A 25993-nucleotide genomic window follows, 5' to 3' on the forward strand; every position below is an offset into this window, starting at 1 on the left:
TGGAAGGCAGCTGTATGGAGTCCCCAGCAATAAGTTGCAGAATCTGCTGAAGGGGAGGGTGAATTATTTTGAGCCTGGTGGGCCTATGACACTTCAGGCCCTTAGAGCAGGGATGCAACATAGAGATGGACTCATGATCGAGGGGGGGACTTAGCAATGGACACTATTGCCCAGGTTATTCATGAGTGTGAAACACGTGCTGCAATTAAACAAGCTAAACGGTTAAAGCCTCTTTGGTATGGAGGACGATGGCTGAAGTATAAATATGGGGAGGCCTGGCAGATTGATTATATCACACTCCCACCAACCCGCCAAGGCAAGCGCCATGTGCTTACCATGGTGGAAGCAACCACCGGATGGCTGGAAACACAAGCTATGCCCCACACCACTGCCCGGAACACTATCCTGGGCCTTGAGAACCAGATTTTGTGGCGACACGGCACCCCAGAGAGAATTGAGTCAGACAATGGGACTCATTTCCGGAATAACCTTATAGACATTTGGGTCAAAGAGCATGGTATTGAGTGGGTATATCACATCTCCTACCATGCACCAGCCTCTGGGAAAATTGAACAGTATAATGAGCTGTTAAATGGGTGGGGGAACTTTCAAGCATTGGGATACACACTTACCAAAGGCCACCTGGTTGGTCAACACCAGAGGATCTGCCAACAGGGCTGGCCCAGCACAGTCAGAACTTTTACATATTGTAGAGGGGGACAAAGTTCCTGTGGTGCACATGAAGAATTTGCTGGGGAAGACAGTCTGGGTTATTCCTGCTTCAGGTAAAGGCAAACGCACCTGTGGGATTGCTTTTGCTCAGGGACCTGGATATACTTGGTGGGTAATGCGGGAAGATGGGGAAGTCCGATGTATACCTCAAGGGGATTTGATTTTAGGGGAAAACAGACAATGAACTCAATTGTATGCTGTTGCCTGCTATGTAGTACTCTTATAGCCCATCAACTAGATGTCTTCAGGTCACCAGCAACTGGCCCTGACTTCGCTCCGACCATCATCCCAACAGAGAATGAACTTTGATAGAACCAGACGAGTTCTGCAGCAAAGGAACAACCAGCATCAGCAGGCAATGATCCAACACTGCACACAGCCTCTCCTGCCCCAAAAGACTGTTACAAGAGATGGAGCCCAACATCATAGACCAGATGGACTCAGCAGCTTTACAGGGATTGATCCATGCATTAAGGAATGATCGCTCTCTCTCTCTCTGTGGATGCGTGTATATATATATATATATATATATAAAAAAGAGTGATGGTATAGTGAAAATGTGGGATCTGAGCATGACACGAATGGTATGGAATAAGGGGTGGATACTGTCCTGGGTTGTTCAGCAGTAGCAGTCATTTTTTTCTCCTTCTTAATAGCTGGTGCAGTGCTGTGTTTTTGACTTTCAGCCTGGGAACAGCGCGGATAACACCGATGTTTTTAGTTACTGCTCAAATGTTTAGTCTGATCAAGGACTTTCTGAGTCTCATGCTCTGCCAGGGAGGAGGGGAAGCCTGGAGGAAGCAGAGACAAGACACCTGACCCAAACTAGCCAAAGAGTATTCCATACCACAGCATGTCATGTCCAGGATGTAACTGGGAGTTACCCAGAAGGGCTAGATCACTGCTGGGTGGGGGCAAGGTATCGGTCAGCAGGTCATGAGGTGTTGTATTCTCTTCCCTTGTTATTTCCTTTATCATTATCATTATTGGTGGTAGCAGTACTGGTTTGTGTTATACTTTAGTTACTGGACTGTTCTTATCTCAACCCGTGGGAGTTACATTCTTTCAATTCTCCTCCCCATCCCTCTGGGAGTGGGGCAAGGAAGGGGGGGAGTGAGTGAATGAGCTGTGTGGCTGGGTTTAAAACACAACACCAGCTGAATGCCACTATTTGACACTACACTCCATGACAAATAAGAGACACAAATGCAGTATTTTTCACTCATGATGACTCGTGCAACCTACTAAAAATCCTGATTTCTTTCAGGAGCAAATTTCAGTCTGAAATTATGGAGCTATGATTCAATGTCTTTAAAGGAAGACCCAACTTAAGCACTATGCTCGTAACATATAGCAAAATAATGCAAACACATATTTTTATTTTAAATATTCTTTATGGCCTTCCTGACTGTTTCACCTATATTCCTCTTCCATACACCAGTTTGCAGACTCCCAATATAGTTCATAGAATACACGCAGTAAACAAGGTATGCATTACTGAATTTCTATGTTTGTCAAGCTATTCATGCACAGCAGGGTTCTCAGAGGTAAACAGAGCCTGTACTAACTTAATTGCTGCAACATTTTGTAGCCAATCGTTACAAAAAATTGTAAGCAAGCACCTCTCTTGAAATGAAACATACAGTAAACGAATGTCACCGGAGTCTGAGTTTGCTTTCAGAACTGATGTTGTTTAAATGAAAACCTTGTTTACAAATACAAGTAGTTAGTCATTTGTTGTGTGCCTGTATATTGCAAAAGTTAATTTTCATCTCTTCATAAAAAAGCATTAAAATTTCAGCAACAGACTTAATGGAAAAATTGTTGATCGTAAAAACGATTTTTTTATATGACAATGACACTCACTGTGCTATCCGCTGGCTTTTGGGGGATCCTTATCCAAAGGATAAGGCTTTGGGGTTCCTTCCTCTACTCAGTTTAATACTAGATAACAGTGCACAGCAAATGACTGGAAGCATTTGACAAATGCAAGTAAACCAAGGGTCAGTTAAATATAAGGCAAATAATAAATATATGGAAAAAATGTCCAGATTTTAACACCATAAAGACAATATACCATGTAACTGATGGAATATCAAACACTGGCAAATATTAAAATGAATTGAATTGTTTCATTTTCACTTAACATCTATGATTTTGATTTTTTAAAATTTATATGGCAAATACGTTTTTGAGTGATACAGACAAGTTTTACTCTTTTCAATAGACTGTGTTTATCTGAAGACAGAATTTAACTGAAAATGTTTCCAAACACAATAAAAAGCCAATTCCAAGCTTTTGTCTATCTAGATTGTTTTACTGTTATGTTGTAAATCTACAAAAATCAGAACATTGAACATTGAAAAACTAAAGGTTTTAGAAATCTAAAATTACTTACAAGCTGCTCCGACTTTACACCGTAGAGCTGAATGGTCTTTGCAACGTTTTTTGCCACAGCTAAACTCAGGTCTGGATCAACAGCAGCCACATTTAGCTCACTGGAAGCAAAGATTACAAATCTTAATTAACAACTGAACAATGATGTATTTAATGGATAAAGAAATAACTATGAACACGAAGTTATGTGGCATGTCAATTTAGAGAGAGTAGCACATACAACCAAGTCTTTCTACGCACTGTAATTCAGTTTACAATTTAACAAGTCACTTGGGAGTTCTATGTGCAGTGTTCCTATTCTAGTAAAAATGAGCAAAGTTTAGGAATGACACTTCAGTATGAAATCACTATTAGTAAGCCATTCAAAAATATTGACTGCAATTAACTACATTCAAGCTTTGGCAGCAGCCTTCAAACATCACAGGTGAATACACAGTCATTCAACTCTGGAATTACATGAGCTGCACAGAAATACCCAGGGGACACCTTCGCTTGACACAACTAATAAGCCATGTTTTAGGCAATCCTTTATAGTAATGGAGGCCCCAGAGGAATGACAGAGAACAAACGGAAGGAGGAAAAGACTTCTAAATTACTTCTAGTATTTCTTGTTCATGGACCGCCCCCCCCCCCCAAATCTCCATCACCATCATTTGGGACTGCATTCATAAATGCTCTCCTGAAAACAGACGAGCACAAGGGCCATCATGTTGCTATTGATAAGATTAACTTCTCCGAAGACCAGAGAGACTCTAGGCACCCTGACATAGGAATAACCTCCTCTGAGAACTCCACAGGGCCCTAAACATCATTAGCTAAAGGTCACTCTGGAAAACTCAGCTGAAATTTCATCCTTTTCATGTTGTTTTCCCTTCTGCTCTGCAAGGAGCAAAATAGCCATCAATAGCCACAACAACAGGCATGTTCTGAGCATCTACAACTCCCAGTCACAAGTACAGTGTCAGCATTTAATAATACACACACACATTCACAACAGTCAATACTGCCCATCATTTTCAGACTGTATTAAACAGAACAGTCCTTACCAAAACCTTACAAGAGAAAATACGCCACTGGCAATTAAGCATCTCATTTTACAAATGCTACCTGGAATAGTAGTCTTCACCTATTATTTTGCTGTTTCACTCTAACAGAATATTTACATTAGGTATTTATCAATTGCAGGCAAGCAACTATCATCTTCCCTTTGACACAGTCAGAATAATAAAGACACCAGACATTTACATTTGCACTATATGTTAAGTTTCTCTTGCTGATGTTTTATAAGCTTAAACAGTAAAACAAAAATTAAAATTTCAGTTATGCAAAAAAAAAAAGAATACAAAAAACACACTAAAAAATCTATAATAAATTATAAGTAATAATAAAGAGGCAATTATCCTGCTGTATTCAGCTTTGATCCAGCCTCACTTTGAATACTGTGTGCAGTTCTGGACCCCACAATTTAAGAACCAGTTTCAAAACTAAAGAGTAATCAACCTCTTACTGATGAGGAAGTCTCATTTCTAAAATTGTAACTCATGAGAAAAAAACATGCTGAAGATTACATTTTGCAATGTATTATATGTGCATACCTGGTTATAGTTTTAATGATGCTGTCAAGCTCGTCAGAAGAAGGAGGATTTCGACCTCCAGGAGGGAAGACAAGATTGATGGGGTCAAAGAGTCGAGATAAAGATTTTGACAAATAAGCAGCTTCGTACTGTTGCAGTGAATCTTTCAAGGCCTTTTCTGGACTGTGGGTATAAGACAGAATTATTACACTTTAAATTAAAATACACAATAGCACTGAATCTTTCCAGACCATACAAATGTCACAGTTTTGAACCTGGCTTTTCTTTCTGCTCTTTAAACATATGCATTTGAAAAGATTTTAACAGTGTGTAAAACCTTGCTTTTCACTTCAACCACATAGTAAGTCAAGGAGCCATTCTGTGTAGTTCAATACAGTTCTCAGCACTTTCTGTAAGACCTACAAGGAATTCCTAATTCAAGGTGTTCTTGAGATAAACAGTGCCAAAAACATCTGCAAAATTATTGGGAAGTTATCCAGAACTGCAATGAAAGACCTATCTATATTCACATATTTCCTTAGCCAGCTTGTATTCAATGATATATTTAAAAACATGATACAAAGTATAAAATAGATATTTAAAAAATAAAAATGTATCTCCTGCTGTACTTATGTGCATAGAAAGCTTCAAACAGGAAGACTCCTTTTAAATTTACCTTTAATAAGCTTTAGGCTTTAGTATTTCTATTTTTGGAAAAAAGTAAGCAGTAGCTCTCTCAAGCATTTTAGCTCATTGTCAGAAGTTTGGTGAAACAAACTTTGCTTCCATTGAAGTGACTAAGTCTCCCACTGACTGCTCAGGAACATATTTAAGCTAATACAAATCTCACATAAAATATTCATTTTATCTTACATAAGTCTAGAAGTTCTAATAGACTTGATGAGCCTATTCCTGTTTGATCTTTTTGATATCCACCACTCAGATCATGTTTATCCTACAATGTATAAACATAACTGTGAATCATAACAAACTGAGCATTTGCCATGCTCCAATGATTGTGGTATAATTAAGAGAAAGCTACTGCTACACAAACAAAACTGAATTTTCATCATTCTGCTTCTTTTTTTCACCCAAAGAGACAAAAAGGTAAAATTAATTCAAAGTCAGGGACCTCGTGAAAGATGAGGCAATCCAACACTGTTAATTGTATAACCCAATGAAAATCCTACAGCTCTAAATAGTATCAAAGCAATAACTGCAAGAGTGAAAAAAAGCCTTTAAAATTTTCCCGCTCTGACAATTTGAATTATGGTAAGTTTTACAAATATTCTGTTTTCTTGCAGGGTGAAAAGCTTCACATTTTATTGCTTTAGTGTTCATAATACATACTCATAGTCTTGGGTTTTTTGCATGAATATGTCCTGTGCATCTTCTTCCATTTGTTGTAGTTCAGCAAGGAGATCAGTAGTTCCACTTGTGTTAAAATTCCTCTGAATATTTTGACTATATTGTTGCAGGCGCTTCCACAAGTCATTATAAAGCCTCAGTAATTTAGGGTATTCTCCTTCAAAGGCTTGTTTCAAAAATGTAGAGGCTGCAAAAGAAAGCAGTAAACAATATGCATTGCCAAGTTCAAACCAATTTTTTGATTCATACAATCAACCTGTATCCTTGCATTTATATAAATGAATTATATACAGTGTAATCCTACCTATGATATTAATAATGTAACATTAATAATTACTTTCAAAGTGGCATGAGCTACCACAAATGCAGGTACATATCTAAAGCACCAGCATAAAATCCACAATTGAGAGATGGGACACGGAAAACATACTTTGTACAATAAAGATACTAATCATGGTTGTGATATGTGTGGTATCAAAGTTAATTATTACTATTATCACTCATTTAAGGCCCAAGTGTGATTAGAACACTTTAAATCTAGGATTTTCTTACAAAAGCTTGATGAGTGGAAAGTGTGGGGCTGTGCAACTTTGAAGATACCCATTTAAAATAAACAAAGATAATTTCCATGAGCCACAGTCTTCAGAAATCTCATGGGGGAAGCATATGCATTTACACACACCTCTTAAAACAAGGTACCTAAAATGCAATTCCTAAACTTGTCGAATAATGACAAAGCCAGCAGATAAAACAGCACTATTTTCAGCCTTGAAAGGCTTGCCACAAGTAACAGGAAATGAAAAAAATGTACAACTGTTCTAGCAACCGCTGTTAATCTTGATCTAACATCACTCATACTTTATGGATTTCCCATTACATTAGGAGATTAACACTGTTCCACTCATTCATAGGTTTTTCAGCTTCTGGGAATCTGCCCCATTTCACCCTGCCTATCCTTTCAACTCAAATATATTTTAATTTGGAATACTGAAGGATCCACATTTTTTTATCAAATACGGTTATTTTAGGTCACAAAGACTGTCTGAACCTCACAAAAGCAGAACACGAATATTATCAAACTTCATAAACTGCCATCAATCCCTATTTTTAGACTATTTTTCTGATATTGTCTAGTCTTCCCCTAATCTATATGATCCAGACATCTGAGACTGATGGCAGTGGATTCAATCACTTAGAATTCTTATGTTAAAAATTAACTGTCTCATACAGATGAGCCACTTGAATGAAAAAATCTGTAATGCTGTAAGCATTGTTTCCCCAAAACTCATCTGTAGCAAAGTGAAAACATCATTCACAGTTCAAAAATCCAACCACTCCTTTGGGACCTTTATATAAAAAATGTGACTAAAAATCATAAGTAATAAAATATTTTTAATAGCTGTCAGACAAAGTACTGCTGACAAAATGTAAGACAAAAAGTAAGCTCCCTTACTTCTGAAATGTTGATTGATCCCATTAACTGATGTCACAATTTTGCAATCTTAAAACTGAGTGCTGAAAACAGGTAGCACACATTCGGTTTGAACATATGAGATCCTGGGTATGTATATACTGTGGTTGAAGTAATGTGTAAGGCAAACAGTAAAATTAATATGTTTTAACACAAGATGAATACATTTTCTTTTGGGATCATCTAGTTACTTAGCAACCAAGGAACAGGAATCAACCAGATAGTTCCTCAAGATCATATTGCTGCTATAAAGCATGGAAGGACCAAACTCTGAAGGGCCAATGCAACAGCTGAGATCACAAAGATAAATGCAGATCTTATGCATTTTATTTGTCTGTGCAAAGAATTAACTTTAGACACTGTTTACAAACATGAAAGATATATTCATGAAAGCACCAAACTCACCTTTGACCCAACTGCATACTGCATTAGCATGTACCAGTAATAGTTTATGCGCTTACGCATTATTTTAATATTCCTTGATTGTACCTTCTATTTATACATTACATATGTACAAAATATCATGTATAGTCACAACACCAACCATTCATACATATTTAGACAAAACCCAATTTTGAAGAAACCCAGCTCCTATTTATAAAGGTATCCAAGAATATCCAAAATCAGATTTTTACTTGAGTTTAACAAGGAAAGTCTGTAGGAACTGATCTTCAAAATCAAATCACTACCTTTTAATTCAGCAAACACATTCACTTTGGAAAGCTTAACGTACCATTCCAGTCATTGTTACCTCTACATACAGTTGCAAAAATACACTTTTGTTATTAGATAATAAATAGTTAATGAAGCAGAAAATATATAAATATTTTTTTCTACAAATTCAGCCACAGTTTAGGAGTATCAGCCTGTTTGGTTACAAAACCAAGTTTTAAATGCACAGATCCCACACTGAGTGAACCACTGCTACAGTTCCAGTGGAAGAGATAATGAGCAAAGGGCTTACTTAAGTCAGAGATGCAAAACAACTATCGAACACAGTACAAATCATTTATTCTGAATACTTACAGTCTGTTGCTGACTGAAACTGAGAGGAAAGTGTCTGAGTTACTGCAGTCCAAAATTTGTACAAAATATCAGACTGGCCATCCTGATAGCAAGGGACAAAAGAAATACAAGTTTCAAAACACAGTCTTTTCAAAGAATCTTAAATAATGCAAACACTTCCAGTCAAAGCTCTTCAACATCACTGAGAATAAAAACAAAGTAAATGAAGTCTGAGAAGCTTTCCTCAAGTTTGCAGCTAGGAAAAAAATATTGGAGAAAACAAGAATAAAAGCTTCAGTCTTCTCTAAAACGGAATATTTTCCTTCAAGTCTGAGAGAAATGCTCCTGGCTCTCTTGAGGCACGAGTGCAGACCAAAGCAGTAAACACTAGGAGCTGTGTTAGAAAACCTCTTTACACTACAGTGACCTTCATATTCTGAGGGGGTTCTCATGCTGGCTACATCACGGCAATTACTGTTACTGCCACTACAACATGTTTGCAAACACCGACCAGGGACCGAAACCAGTGCCCTGCTTCCCACAGAACAGTCTTCTGTTTCTAAAAACATAGAACACATGAAAATACAGTGAGCCTCACAGCTGACTCTTTACCACCTTGTGTCAGCAGGGCTGGCTGTCAGAAGTGGAAACACGGTAGCGTGTTCCTGCAAAAAGGACATACGAGAAATGGCAGGCTGTTTTCTTACTCCCCCCATCACCTTGCACTTACGCTCAAGCATTAAACCACGATATTGTTTTCTCTCTCTTGCTTTCTTCTTGTTGGTGTGTCTGAGGTACAAAAAAATTACAAGAGACAATGATGAGTATCCTGTCCTGCCCATTAGTCAGATACTTGGAAGGCTGTCTAGTGTTTTCATGGGAAGAGGAAGCTCATGCTGGACAGAACTGCTTTCTTCATTGCATGGTATACATGTAATATTGACCCTACTGCACAAACTAACCTGTTTGACTGAATCACTAATAAAAGTCAGAAAAAAGTGCTCAGATGAGTAAGTGAAACAGCAGCAGTGAAGACAAATGTCAGGAATTCTAGGGATCTTAATGCTGGCACTTGGCTCACTCTGACAATGTTCAAGGTTTTAAATCAAAGCGCAACATTCACATCTGAACGTGTTAAGCAAAGGGCTCAACACTGAAATGGGTGTCAAAGGGGGGATGCATTTCCTCAGCTTTCCTTTTGGTACTGCCAGTGACTTCACTATGAAAAAAATGCAAAAAAACCCCAACCAAACAGCCCTAATTCTTGTTAATAACACAAGCCCTTTCACAGTGTCAGTTCAACTTCCGCGCTGCCCAGCACCACAGAGATTAGCACTGCCCAGCACCACAAAGAGGAGGAGATGAGCTATCAAATACAGAAGTCCAGCTACTCCAAACTGAATTACTACTTCAGATGGAAAAGGAAAAAATAAATGCACTCTAATTGCTTCCATTGGCAAGTGAAGCAATGAAGGTTTTCAGAATGTCATTCATTAACATGGCACCACTGCATTCCACTTGAAGATCTGATAACTGTAAGAGTGCAAGTTCAAGGGCAAGCAATTAAAAAACTACCATCTTAAAGAATTGATATAAAACCTCAAAATCTGTCAAAGGTACACTGAGACACCTAAAGGGAAAAAAAGGCAAAAAAACCCCAAACCATGACTATCCAGTAGAATTCTTTTACAAATTCTGAGATTCAATAAGGAATTCATCCAACCCTACTCTTTCTCTCTACTGATATTCAAAGAAAGATATAATTTATGGGTCATGTGTTAAGAATCGAGAGAGAACATCTTTTATGCTGTTGGATTCGTACTCACAAAATGTATGAGAAATAAGATAGAATATTAAAATAAACTAGGATGATGGAATCTCATTTTTGACATTTTTGACACTAATAGATTTAGAAACTGAAGCAATTTATTCTATAGTTATGTTTGTATTTTCTGTAAAATTGTACTTGATTTTCATAAACGGGCAAAGTAAAATTACAATATCAGACACTGATTTGGAAGGAACACTGCATAAAATATCTTTGGCATTTTTTGTAAATTTATTACTATAGCATAAACGTGAAATTACTCAGTTCTTCATTTCATAGTTTCACATTTAAAACATGAAAACTACTATAAAACAAATGGCCTTTCACATCAACTATAGAGTAAATTAATTAATTTTCATATTTTCTATCTGAACCTGGAACAATGTTTGCCTATTCAGCATGGTAATTTAATTCAATTTCTAAATAATCTAATGGAGGTGGAAAAATACTTACAGAGCACTTTCAAACAACTTTTTTTCATTACTGTAATCACTATCTACACCTCTGTCATAGTCTCAGCAGAAAATGCAATTATTAAAGGGTCTGGAAAACAGACCTGCATGTAGTCCCTCACATCAACATTTCTATCTTAACTGTCAGATTCAACAGGATGATGAATAACAGTAACATACACGTGGCAATATTTAATGTCTTTGTGAAAATATAGAACTTTTGTAAATACCTATATATATACATACATATATATATACATATATAATATAAAGTCATACATACATACATATGTATGCACTCATGTAAAATCTGTATAGTAGCCAGAGCTGTACAATTAAGCCTCTGCCCATTACCTTGTGTCCTCTGGCCTGAGTAAATGGTGCTCATTAACTGTATCAGCATTTCGTAGTGAAGGCCCTCACATCTCTGCTAACCAACTGCATTATGTATGAGGAGAAAGAGAAGGGGAAAGCTCTCTTTTCTCACATGGAAAACTCAAGTAACATCTCATACTGACTGACTGCTCAGTCAAAAAAAATTTAGGGAAAAACAATATTAATGCTTCAGTTTGGGACCAACTAAAAACACCATCTACAAAGTCATTACCGGCTGCTTCTATAATGTAAGATACAGTATTTCATGTTGTCCAGTGTCAAGATGCAGTCACTCTGGGAGTGAAATACAGATGCTGATTAATAGCACACAGAAGACCATGTAAGAGTTTTTGGCAGGAACTTGAGCATACTATTGCCTACGCATACACCAGGGGGTATTTAAGTGGGTGGACTGTAGCTACCAAAATTGCAATACAGCAAGGCATTAGCATTAGATACTCCTGCCGGAGTAAAAAGTGGCATACACAACCATGAGAACCCAGAAACCATTTATTTATTTTGTGTAAACCTGTAATGTTTTTGCTTACACATTAACTCAATATATTATTTTTAAAGTGCTTTCAAGTATCTCACTGCTTATTTTTGAAATAAGGTTTTCTAATAGAGACTACATCTGTGCCCGCAGATCACAATGGAAATTATAATTTAACTATTTGAAATACAATGTGCAATTCCATTTCAAAATAACTGATACTAGAAAATTACATAAGAAAGGGTAGCAAAATGAGGGTTTTTCTCCAGCTTAGCATGAAATTAAAGCAATGTCCCTCCTCTTGCACTGGACAACTTCAAGGACTTAAGAAGGTGGAAGAGAAAAGGGCAGTACTGCTTGCCTGAAATGTGCACAGCACATCTACCAGCTCATCTTATTCTAATGGAAAGCTTATAAGCCTTCCCCTATGCTTCATATAGCACTCTGGGCAACATCCCACAGAATCAGAAAGTAACTGCTCTTTTGGGCCTTTCACTTTCAGAAAATGTCATCTAGCTAAAGTTGCCTTTGTGTCATCTTCCCATCTGTGGAGTATAAGTAATGAATTTGGTCCTCCTCTACACTTACATCAAATATCTTCATTGGTAGACAATGTATGGGAGCATTGGGTACATGCAGATTGATGATTTAATATGCAAAAAGAATTCTTTTTGGTGCAAATCTGTTTTCTGTCTATACTTGCTGTCTTGCAGAACACACTGAATTATGTTAGTGGTCTAACTTCCACTATTCAAGGAATACACTACCTCATCATTAGCTTAAAAAGAACAACTTCTGCAATTAAATAGCTTTTCGTAGCATATCATCATATTTTTCTAACAGAACCCACAAGGATGTACTAATATTTTTATCAATTAACATTCTGAGACTTTAAATTGGGAATTTTCCATTTCTCCTGCTTCTGGAAATGAAACAAAATTGAAAGATGTTAAATTACTTACACCCCCTCCAAAATAAAAATGCTTGCTTTGAAATCTAGTCACAAGCAGATTAACATCTTGTGATACAATCCCTTGTAGCAGGAGCAGCTGACAAGATGAGTAATGAACTGCATCCGATTATCTTTTCAGCTCTGTGGCAATCATTTTCCAACAGCTTCCTATTCCATAACCAACAACATCAGGAAAAGGTCACCATTCTGTCATATTCCTGTCTCCCCATTAGTGCATGTGTTTAGTAATGCAGAGAACACATAAACCTTTGGAATTTAAAAGGACTGGTACTGATATCTGCGGCAAAACTGTTTCAGGTGCATATTGCATATACAGAAATCCTACATAAAACACCCAGACATAATTTAAAGTTTCTCAGATGGAAATTATTACATTTTAGCATATAACAGAATGCTATTTCCTCTTTCCATGCAATATGTTCTTTCTTCAACAAAAAGAACCTTACCTGTAATTGATATCCAAAACTCAGCACAGGCAGGATTCGGGTTGACATATATATTTTCCCCATCATGGAATACAATTAAATATGAATTAAATCTATGAACATTAACCACAAGCAGCTGTAGGACTATAATGGCAAAACGGGATTTTCACCATTTAAGTCAGCATTTTTTAATTGATGGTACTATCCGTTCATAGCTTTAGTTTGATCTCACAGCAGAGAAAATCGGCATACAAACCTATGCTTTGCACCACTACAAAATGGTTGGGAGTTTACGATCAGCCTCAGAACTGGCTATTTTTCATAGAAATCTGCTGTGAAAATGCTCCTGTACCTAAACTACATTTACATAAACTAATGATCTACCAACCCAAACTGGGAATTAAAAATAACTGTCACTGCTGTTCCTGTGCCCAGTGACCACTTTATTTCCCAGAACTGATGCAGCTGAGCAGGCACTCAAATGATTTAGTAGCTTCTATGCAACTCCTTAGGCAGTGCAAGACAGCTTAGATCTGTCTTCCTCTTGTCAATTCTTTGCTTTCAGAAAACTGAACAACTGCCCAGTAACATAAACTAGGGCAACCCTCTGCCGTTCTGACCTACTGGACAGCTGGCCAGAACCAGGGGAATAGAAAGATGCTTTACAGAGACATATGGACTATACACACTTTGCTACTTTTGGAAATGTTATTCTTAGAAAATCCACATACATCTGTGTAGAGTAAAATAGAAAAGGACAATGATCAGACTCCTGTTTGGCCCATCTACTATAATTTCACCCTTTTTCACACTGCTTAAAAATTCAGTACTCAATCACACATGCTATTCACATAGGAACTGTTTGGTCATGGAAATTACACACATAAATCAGACAAAACATGTCCAGCAGGCTAGACCACAAATGGCAATGAATTTTCTTGCAATTGAATAGTAGGGCTCCCTTTATTGTGTACCTGAACTGGAGAAAGACCATTAGTGCAAGCCATAATTCAATAAAATTTACCCTTATTAGAATAATAGATGCAGGCTGTCTGGTTTTCTTCCATGGCATACCTTATTCATGTTAAATCAAGAATATGCTTTATTAGAAAAATAGACGCAGGCTGTCTGGTTTTCTTCCATGGTATACCTTATTCATGTGAAATCAAGAATATGCTTAAGTGCTTTGCTGAATCAGGGCCATTATCAACAATCAGCAAAAAATGTGTTCACCTTGTAGTGAAACTATTCCATTTCAACTATTACTACAAAGTTACCACTGTCAATACTCTGCACAGACAATAATATTGTACAACTTTCCCACAAAAGAGAGGGTTTTAGATAAAACAATTAAAAATGTGTGTTAATGCTGTGTAATAACAGTGCCAGGAGACATCTGGACAGTGCTAGTTCATCCTGCTCTCTGTCCCAGCTCAAGAACATGAGTTGAACATAGGCCTTGTGCATTCCAGGTGACCACAGACTAGAAAGCTGTATTTTAAGATAAGATTCTCTTAAGTAAATCTTTCTGTTGTAAACAAATAGAATTGAGTCTTTCCCCAATAACACAAGCATAATAACTGTGAAAATTTAATATTCTAATGGTAAAAGTTTAACACTTTGATTCGTTTAGGACAGGAAAGATCTACATTTAGTAGATGCCAAATTCTAAGCAACTGACTGGCCTTTTAGGAAGAGATTTTAAGCTGCAAGTCAATAGAATCACAGACCGGTTGATGTTGAAAGGAACCTCTGGAGATCATCTGTTCCAGCCTCCTGCTTAAGCAGGGCCACCTAGACCAGGTTGCCCACCACCATGTTTAAGTGGCTTTTGTATGCTTCCAAAGATAGAAAATCAACAACCTCCCTGAGCAACCTATTGTGCTCTGTCACCCTCACAGTGAAAAGGTGTTTCCTTGATGTTCAGAGGGAACCTCCCGTGTTTCAGTTTGTGCCCATTGTCTCTGGTCCTGTCACTTGGCACACTGAAAAGAGCCTGGCTCTGTCCTTTTTGCACTCCTCCTTCAGGTATTTATATATATCATTGATGAGATTGAGCCTTCTCCAGGCTGAACAGTCTCAGCTATCTCAGCCTTTCCTCCCAGAAGATGCTCAAGTCTCTTCATTATGTTTGTGGCCCTTCATCCTTCACTAGACTCTCTCCAGTGTGTCCTCATCTCTCTTGCACTGAGGAGCCCAGAACTGGACACAGTACTCCTTGTGTGCCCTCACTGATGGTGAATAAAGGGCAGGATCACCTCCTTAACCTGCTGGCAATGCTTTGCCTAATGCATCCCAGGATACTCTTCATCTTCTTCACTGCCAGAGCAGATTGCTGGCTGATATTCAACTTACTGGCTCCCAGGTCCTCTTCTGCCAAGCTGCCTTCCAGCAGGGTGGCAGCACAACCCTCTAGAGCATCAGCCACTGCTCCTAATTGTGTGTCACCTTCAAACTTGCTGATGACTCTGCCCCACCATCCAGGTCATTAATGAAGGTGTTAAAGAGAACTGGGCCCTGTACTGACCGTGGGGTACACCACTAGTTACTGGTCCCCAGCTAGTCTTTGCACTACTGATCATCACCCTTTGAGCTTCGTCATGCAGCTGGGCCATTCATGAGCAACCCTACGTTCATAACAGGCTCAGTTTCAGAACTTCAAAGACAGGGCTGTTATAGTACCTTGTGCAACACAGAAACTGCAGATTCAACCATCTTCTATGCAATGGCTGGTGGTAAAGAAAGGATTCAGATCAGTGTTCTTTTACTGTTATGGAATGAATGGGGGGGAAATATACTTGCATATTAAAAATTCCTTTTTTCAGTCGTCTTTATATTTTTAGTGCATTGTATTACAGTAGAATTGTTAAATAGTGTGAAGTATAGATTTGAAATTTAGATTAATGTTGCCTGTTCACAAGATTATAAGATTATCTTTCATGGAAGAAAACTAGAGGCTGACAGAATCCATATGCTAAGCCCCTTCCCACTTACTCACATGGAAGTGACTTGATTTCACAGTTCAAAAAGTATAACCCATTTTCACTAACAGCTACTAGTAAGTTAATAAACCAGTGACCAATAATGAGCCGAGTACCAGCAGCATAAAAGCAAAGATATTTGAAGATCTGTATTCACTGCTACTCCACAACAAATTAATGCTGCAGCCTGGAAAACTGATTTCAAGTCCCCTCAAACATAAAAGCAGAACAGCTCACCTCTTTTTAAAAAACATACCAAACTACTAATTAACTTTGCTATTACTGAAACGAAATCTCTTGAGCTCTGTTCTTAATATAACTATTTAGTATCTGACATTAAATCTAAATTCAAGGAATGAGAATGAAAGTACCCCACTTATTCAGTATTAGACAAGAATGCAAGAAGATGCTGAAAAGGCATGTATTTATTTTTACAAATGTCTTTATTTCCTCCACACTGTAAATTTAGAACTTAATGAGTATAATTTCCCATCTGTGAATTATCATATTTGTGTGTGTCTAAAATAGCTATTCTAGCATTCAAATAATAAATCTGACCCACTGATTCTAAACTGGCTCCCACTTCATGACAATCACTTCCAGCTCATTTTTCCCTGTAGAGATTTCGATACTTTGAGTAGAATGTGAAAAACAACTTTATTGTGAAGCCTCTTTGAAATGTAAAACAATATAGTGAATATTACCATGCAGCTAGTTGCTGCAGGCTCCTGAAATCAGGCTTTGCATACTAATACATACAGTGTTTTCTATCTGCAATCAAAGGCTCCGCCATAAAGAAATGCGGGACTTGCAAATGTTGCTCTAAAAAGAGAAGACATTTAAAGGACAGGCTAAATATTTTTTCCACCAATAAAGCAACAATGCAAATGATTTAACAATTTTGTACGGCAAGATCTTATGGGACAGAAATAAGGAAATCTATTTGCACTATTTCTATAGCAACATAATTGCCAAATGTTAGACTGTGAACAAAAAGCCATCATCCTCAGCAGTGCAATTAATCAGCAAAGAAACAGACAAATTCTGAGTGTTTTCAATAAACCTTTCTATCTTCTCAAAGTAGTCAAGATCAGATTTCTTAAAATAAGCGCATTTAAATTTCAAATGTTGTCTACATTATACTACAATTATACAATATATATCACAGGTGAACAGATGTCAGTAAATGACACCATGACTTTAAAAATTACCTTGATTTTTTTGTTTTGCTGCAGGGCACAGAATTTCATTACACTGTGTTTATCAGGTTATACCCAAGGTGTAATAGTTTCTAGACTTCCAGCAGTAGCGCAACATTTTAAAAAGGTCGCTGTGCAGTTGACTAAAGACACAAAACCTGCTCGGTTTTTTAAAATACAACCTTCTCAAAGAGAAAATAAAGTTAAGACTGTGCGTTTTCTTTATCAGAATATTACAATTCTGAAAATGATTCCTCGATTTTTAAGGAACAAAAATGACTTCGGTCTTAACCAGTGTCCTATATCTACAAAACTACTTAAAACATTAATTAATCCTCCCATATTCCTGCAAGATATGCATCAACTGGAAGTAAATGGACTTTGTTTCCAAAAGCCAGTATCTACTCAAGGGACTCGACAGCTCTCTTCTATCCAGAGAACTGATCTGGTAAGTACAGCAGCAATTCCAACTACGCTTTCACCTTGACTACAACATACTCCATTCAAGGGTAAAACGGTGGCTCATTACCAGATCCACTCAGCCTGTAGTTGTTCAGGTAAGATTGACAAGAACGATGATAGAAGGCAGCACTTCCGGTACACGCATTTCTATTGCAATAGCTGACGGAAAAACAACTGACTTACTTGATTTTCAGTCATCACCTAACTGCATTTTGCAAAACCCCACCAAGCCAGAACTGAAAAGGAATCTAGTAACCCATGCAACCTTCACACTCTCCCCTTTATTTGCAGCTGCACACTTCTGTCACAGAAATGGAATTAAAGTTCTACAGAAAATACCATGTCATTACAAAACCACTGCACAGTCTCTGACCCTCCTATTTGAATTAGAACCAAATTAATTTTAGCATGGCTGTCTGGCCACATTGATCCATCCCATACTAGAATCAGGACTTTTGACTGGTAAGACCTTTTTGGGTTGTTTTAAGGGAGATCTCAAAAATCTTGCAACTGAATTCAGTGGGCTTGAAATGAAGAACATCTTCATAATTTGGGGATCAAAAACCTGCTCTTTCACCTGTGTTTAGATCTCTACAAAGCACCTTGCTGAAATAATAAACAGAAAACACTGCAGAAATGACGAGCAAGTAATCCAATTCTGCTTCTACAAAAAAATACTGGAAAATAAATCACATACTTGTAATAATAGGTGAAAACCAAATTATTTTCTGAATTCCCATAAGGCAGTAATTTGATTATTTTTCATTTTTTTCCACCTGGGATTATTTTTTAATTAGGTCAACTGAATGTGAATATGTGATGTTAAATGTGAATAATTTCAAAGCAGCAACATTTTTTATCAAGTCTGGACAGGGAGTAGAAATAACAAGGTTAAATGTAAGTACACCTTGGGCAATAAACATTTCTATTTCCCATGTATATTCTTTATCTTATGCAACGATGAGGACATTTCCTTCTATATCGTTAACACCTCATATTGCCAGTGTTGACAACTCAGGAAAATAGTCTGCTTACTCACCAAACGTTCATCAGGAGTGACAATGACAAGAGCCCTCCACAAAGTACAGAATAACACTCCCTACAACTCTCAGCTTTACCCAGAGCTTACGTAAATGACAGCGGTGTGCTAACAAGCAGATCAAAGGCGATCAAGGGCAGATGAGCCCTCTCACAGGGAGTACCTTCTGCCAAGCCTAGAGACCCCAGCTTACCTTTTCTATTGATCATCCCAATCCCCTCTACAAAATTATTCATTGTTTTTAAGGCTGCTTTCACTTTGCAAACTGTTTGCTGATGCCTATGTAGGAGTGAAGGACCCAAAATAGATGAGGATCAAAGATCATTTTCAACTCTTCTACAAGGGGCTTAGAGGGATTCTTATCTCTAATTAGGAAGGTGGCTGTCATGGAAAGATAAGTTCTGCTGTGACTTACACTGAAGTCAATTGTAGTTTAGGTATGACAACAGCTGAGGCAGGATTAGTCACTACATATTGAAAAAGAGAAGCAATAAAGCAGAACAAACTGGAGTAACCTATTAGCTCTTCAAAGGTAAATTAAACAGTTGAAAGAGGGTATATAAATAACCAGTCATTAGGTGAACAAAAATAACAGTTTTATGTTATTTAAATCTTATTTGTAATTTTAAATTTTACCCTCAACATCATGAAAACAATAACTCTATATTTGGAAAAACATATAAAATTTATTCTCTATTCATTTTCCCCAGAACTAGAAATCAAAACTTAATGAATTCTGAATTCTTTCAGCCTTGCTCCTCAACTAAAATCTAGTCATTAAAGGTGTCTTAAACCCATAAAAAATGTCTATTCACTGTTTAAAGAAATTTATTTCTCTTTTAAATATCTTGCAGATCTTTTCTGGAAATTAAATATGCGATTTTAGTATTTACAGATTAATAATGAATCTATAGTTTATTACTAGTATGAGATATAACAGTTTTGCATTCATTTCTTATTGTGGCAAAAGGTAAATACTAAAATCTACATCTGCAAAGGGAAGGAGTGGAATAAAGTGCAGTGTAAATTTAATCTCCAGATTCTTCCATGATAACCATGTAAGCCTGGTTATGTCACTTAACTCTTGGCCATGTCTAATGGTGGAAAAATTTGGAAGTGAAGTCTGTAAGAGAAACAGTGTAGAAAAGATGCAGGAGCTGTCATTGCCCTCCTGCTGAACTCCAGTATTTATACATTTTACAAGTTCTGTGTCTCAGTTTCTACATCTGTCAGATTATGATTTTGTTTCCTTTTTATTTTTTTAACAAAGACGTTTTGTGACTCCTTTAATTAATTAGTCAAATGTTTTTAAAAATACATTTTTAGATACAAAATGATACATCACTACAAAATGTTATGATGGCAACAGGTAATTAGAAGGCCGGAAAGTACATGTATGAGATCATAATACAAAATCGGAAAAAATGCAGGCTGTGCTATCTGTGAAGTGAAAACCACAAATAAATCTGCAAAAAATGGGAAAAAGAATGAATAAAAAGAAAAAAAAAGGAAAAGGAAAAAAAAAAAAGGCAAGTAGCTTCCTTGCTATTAAAGGACTTGTACTTTAAAAAAGCTGGGTCTCCTCCTCTCTTATGCTTCCTAGGATGATACTTGCACTGCAGTAATCAAAACAAGGAAGCAGATGGACAGGCAAAGTGGTACTGCAGCTGCTGCAGAAGATGACTATAATAATAATGTTGACATCAGTATCAGTAATTAGTGCACAGACTGTAGTAGAGTGGATGATTCTTTTTTCTATCTTCTGGTGTGGGCATGCTGCCTTAGTGAATGGGTATAATGTTAGTACCTTTAGTCTGGTTTGTTTATTTGCTCAGTTTATCAATGACGTTTGAATACAAAAGGAAAATCCAACTTTTCTCCCTCTCCAGAACACGTGCTGAGGAAAGCATGTTGTTTCAGTTTGGATTAATACAAGGCAGAATCTTCATTAGTAAATGGCAAAATACCAATTTCTTACTTATATCTATTTTTAATGTACACAACAATTCATACTCTCCCATACAGCCATCTGTACATACACTCTTGAATTTCTGCAGCATGTATTACTTGTCAGGTTTTGTCTAAACAACAGCTCTACTGTTTGGTGTGACTTTACCCGTCTGCAGCCTAGTGCCATAGCTTCTTCAAGGGACACTAGAACAAATGGTGTAACTGTGTGAAAGGCCAAGAAAAACACTGTGCTACACTGAACCACCTCGAGGAAAGAAGAAAGTAAAGCATCAGCATTGTCAGCAGTACCATGTCATGAGTTCTGGTAGCATCAGACAAGGATGTACCACTGTCCTGAGTTCAGCAGTAGCAGTCATTTTAATCCTTCTTAGTAGCTGGTGCAGTGCTGTGTTTTTGACTTTCAGCCTGGGAACAGCACAGATAACACCGATGTTTTTAGTTGTTGCTCAGTCATGTTTAGTCTGACCAACGACTTTCTGAGTCTCATGCTCTGCCAGGGAGGAGGGGAAGCTGGGAGGAAGCAGGGACAGGACACCTGACCCAAACTATAGCCAAAGAAGTATTCCATACCACAGCACATCATGCCCAGTATATAAACTGGGGGCAGTTACCCAGAAGGGCTAGATCACTGCTCGGGTCGAGCTGGGTATCAGTTGGCGGATGGTGAGTGGTTGTATTCTCTTTCCTTGTTATTTCCTTTATCGTTATTATTATTGGTGGTAGCAGTAGTGATTTGTGTTATACCTTAGTTACTGGACTGTTCTTATCTCAGCCCGTGGGAGTTACATTCTTTCGATTCTCCTCCCCATCCTGGAGGGGGAATGAGAGAGAGACTACGTGGTTCTAAGTAGTTGTAAGTAGTTTTGTAGATATAGGACACTGTTTAAGACCTAAGTATTTTTGTTCCTTAAACCACAATAGCCACTAATCCTTAGCTGCCTCACTGAGAATGACAACTGCCCAGCCTGGTGTTATACTATGCTAAAACACCCACTGAAGAGCAAACTACTGGAAGAGTGGTAACTCTGGAGAAATACAGTTATTTGGTTTCATTTGGGAAAAACAATTTGTCAGTTAGATACAATCCTGCATTATGAAGTCAAAAAAAGGGAAGGAAGGTTAATCAGAGAGATCACGGAACATGCTTAGCACAGCACAACCCAAATGCCTCTTATTTTATTTTCTAATGAGTTTTCCTTACTCTGCATCTATCTTCAATTGAGATTAATTTTCCCTTTTCATTTATTCTCCACGATTTCCTTTGGTTTCCCTCTATTTTCATACTCAAGTGCTGTTCTACAAAAAATGGAAGAGTAAAAATGAGAAGTACAGGCTCATGGTGGGAGCCATCCATGAACACTGAAAGCTCATTTATCTATGCTCCCTTTCCATCCAATCTCTGCCTGAGGCTTCCAGAGTTCCTCCTTCTGACTCTAGCTTTCTATGTGTCTCCTTAAACATGCTGATCTATTGAAGTGCTGCAGCAAAGAAATTTTTGCCCGATCAAACTTTTTAATAAAGAAAATATGCTAAAAGTTTATAAATGTTTTGAGATGTTTGGTTGGTTGGTTGCCTTTTTTTACAACACAGAAAGAGAAGCTTGAAGTGCCTCAAAAAAGTGATGTTCTGTGCAACATCTTTTAGAGGTAGGTTTAACAGACAAACTCAAATGCTGTATTTAACCTTCATTATTTGCTTTCAGTGTTAAGAAGACCACCTTTGCATATGGAGAGTTTCTACAACATATTTCAAAAATTAAATTAATGTAAATTAAAAATCCAGCCATATACTTTGAAAGGGAGATGCCTGCATAAACACATCTTTTGTTTTTGTTTCTTTTCATCTACTAAGGTAGATGAGATAGCTTCAGTAATTCTGTTCCTAACATTGAGTGAGACCATTAATCAATTTATTCCAAATACGAACAGAAAACAATGCAGCTGAATGGAAAAGAATAGGTATTCAAAAGAACAGCCATGATTATTTTTCAAGGAAGAAATTGCCAAGAAGTAGAGAAACAGATGGCTCAAAGTGTAGATGAAGACATGTTCTCCTATGCAAACTAACAGAATTAATTAATTACTCAAATCACATGGTATTCTATGGAATGACATTAACAATCAGTAATAAAAACTGACAGCGGTGTCTTATCAGCTCCCTTTAAACATAAGAAATTATTATAAAAAGAACATGTTTACACCCTACAGATGTAACCCACAGACCATAAACATAGCTTTCGATGTTAGTTTGACTTGCAACACTTTCCCATTAGTTTAATTACATAATTTTTATGGAACTGTAAAACTGTAAACAAAAGCGTTCTCTCATCTCATTTTCCTTAACAGAACTACTAAAACATATCCAGCTACATTAAAACTTTACCTTAACTATTTCCTCTATGAAGCAGACATGCGACACAGGATCTCTTTTCTTTGTCAATACTTTCTGCAAATGCTGCACCTGTAAGAAAGAATTTATTGAGAGGACAAGTGACATCTAATATCTCTCATGCAAAACTGCATGCCTATAAAAACAGAAACGAGCTGCTGAGTACCTGTCCGCAAGCAGCACAGATCTGATCCATGAGTTTCTCCATGTTTGTCCAGAGGGCTGCTCGAAAAGCTGCTGTGTTCCCAGGTGTCGGCATAGCAGCTCTACCAGGGCCACCTAAATGGTTTTAAAAACACAGCAGCACATTTTAGCTTTCCAATATGAAAATTTGCTTATTAGAAATAGAGATCTGTGCACTCTGACATAAGGTTGGGGTGTTTTAATTAAAATTCTTTATTGTAGGGTGGTATGTTCAAGGCCAGGTTGGACAGGACTTTGAGCAACCTGGTCCAGTGGCAGGTGTCCCTGCCTGGATCTTTGATGTCCCTTCCAACCCAAACCATTCTATGTTTCTAAGCAAATAGTTTCAAAACAGAGCTTTGTGAATTGCCTCAGATGTCTGACTGAGAATTCAACTAAAGAAGAAGTCAACTAAACTCTGAAGTTCAGTGGGGATAGTTCAGTGTTACCTGCGTTACCAATTCGGACCTCCACACAGACATCAAGGTAATGTTAGTAAGCACTGTTGCCCAGTGTAGTAAGAATATGAAATGGCAGAGATAGTAGGTGTGAAAAATACATGTATTACCAGCTCAGAACTGAAACACACGTCAAACTGCTGTAACAAGGGATAATCTAGCTGAAGGACATGCAGCTCCTAAATCATCACTTTCTTTGAGAGGGGCTGTATTTCTTTCTTTATGCTAGTGATTATGGCTTTGGACCCCCAACTTGCTGCAAAAACAGAAATTATTATTGCAACATTCCTTTGTATTGAATATACTACTTTGAAATTACTTCCATCTGAGAAAAGCATCACAACATAGGTACAGGCTTATTCCATTGCTTGCAAATAATGTCTACCTGTGATCCTCCCACCAACACAAAGAAAGCAGAATTTGAATTCATCTTTCCATGACAAACTGCTAAGAAAATGCTGCAAAGCTGTAAACTAACGAGGACAATTTTCTGGTCAAGTCAGGAAAAAAAGGAGGGGCTTGGGGAAAAAAGACAACGTTTAAGCCCAATAACAACAGGCAGACTTTGGCTTTGTATTAGATGATTTCAGAGACATGCCTACTTCCATCCTCTACTGGTGAAAGCAAGCAGGGAAATGTTCCTGTAACAGGCTTGGATGCATGAGTTTCTTCCATTTGACAATATACTATACTTCTGTCACAAAAAAAACCCAGTTATCATTCTCTGTAAAACAAGTATCATACCTCTTGTAACAGTTTGAGATGGTTGGGTCAATACTTTGATATCCAAAGCATTTTTAATGTTCTCCTCCAGTACTGTGCAGTATCCATCCACCACATTAGCAATGGTATCTTTCAAAGTCCCAAGGTTATGAAAAACCTGAAGAGCAGTTCCCACTTGAGTAGGATTCTAGAGAAAGAAGATTTTCAAAATGAATTATTATCTTTAACTGTACTATAGGGGTTTTTTATCCATGATGAGGCATCATTTTACTGGGCAAGCTCATCTTTAAGTTCACACTAATTCATTTAACATTAAATAACTGGCATCCTTACTGTATAACTGAGAACAGAAGATAAAGGAGAGGACTGATTTCCTCTGATTGCTTAGCAATGCTTTGCTTAGCTTCCTTTGGTACTATCCTCTGAATAATGAGAATGGAAAAAAAGGAAGAACTGGAAGCACTGCTGGCGGTATCTAACCTGGGGTGAGATACCAGTGATTGATCCAATAATTCCAAGGTTAGTTACAGTACAGCTATATTAAGCTATGGTATAGCTAGCAATATTGTTTAAACATGCACATGTGGTCTGTTACAGTACTGCGATTTAAGTGCCAAACAGTTAATTAAATGTGATACAGGCTTAAAAAAAACCCCAACCAAGTACAAGCAGAGGCAAGCAGGTCATGCCTCTACCACTGACTACTGCAGAATTAAAGCTTGTATTTCTGCATTTCTATTTCTAACGCTGACAACCAACAAAACCAAACCCAAAACACCCTCAAGTATCTCTGCATGGTTCACAGCTTTTCCAAAATACAGGAGAGTGAAAATTACCCAAAAGCTGTTCAGGTCCATTGTTCAAGAGACCTTTGATTAAGATTAAATCTGATCCTAATTCCACTGAGCAACACCAAACACTGGCATGGGTGCTATTTAGCAAGAGAAAAGCCTCAAATTATTGCCTTTGGAAACAAAGCACTGCCATCCGTACACTGAATACTGCTTTTTTATTTCGCATTCACACGCAATTAGTGGAGGGGGCGATCAGTTGATCATACACACATTAGAGATGCAGTCTTTTGTCACTTTTCTTAGTGACTTCTGCCAGCAATAAAGAATATGGTTTGGCAGAAATCCTGGCACCTAGACTGGACAGAAGCATCTGAGACCACAGTCACATCCCACTCGAAACTCTCCTTTGACTCTCCTCTGGCAGAGAGACCTTACACCACTGCACTCTTCCTGCCGGTGGCTGCAGCAGCAGTTGTTGGAAGGTCTGCTGCAAGACCAACGCAACTCTGCTTCATCTTCCCCAAGTCACAGGTTTTTTCAGCCAGACACTCCAGAGTTAAAGAAAGAGGGTATGCTCATCTACCTTTCACGTGTGGGGAACTTGCACTGAGACCACAGCAGTAAAACTACAATACAGCTGCTGAGGATTCACTTGCTGGTACATTCACCTACTGCAACAGGTTTTCTGATCCACTGACGAAC

At 37.7% G+C, this 25993-nt stretch overlaps 1 protein-coding gene across 1 annotated transcript in view; it reads right to left on the minus strand.

The window, feature by feature from the left end:
- The window catches only part of COG5 (component of oligomeric golgi complex 5), a gene marked incomplete at its 5' end in the record, with an annotated part of 193097 nt that overhangs the window by 44483 nt on the left and 122621 nt on the right, over nt 1–25993 (minus strand). The window contains 7 exons of the mRNA XM_080615705.1: nt 3131–3230; nt 4725–4886; nt 6054–6258; nt 8569–8650; nt 23128–23205; nt 23300–23412; nt 24519–24684. Of these exons, the coding sequence (XP_080471831.1) occupies nt 3131–3230; nt 4725–4886; nt 6054–6258; nt 8569–8650; nt 23128–23205; nt 23300–23412; nt 24519–24684 (906 nt within the window). The remainder of the gene's footprint in view (nt 1–3130; nt 3231–4724; nt 4887–6053; nt 6259–8568; nt 8651–23127; nt 23206–23299; nt 23413–24518; nt 24685–25993) is intronic.

Source organism: Psittacula echo (assembly GCF_963264785.1).
Source record: "Psittacula echo genome assembly, chromosome: 1".
Taxonomy (NCBI): domain Eukaryota; kingdom Metazoa; phylum Chordata; class Aves; order Psittaciformes; family Psittacidae; genus Psittacula; species Psittacula echo.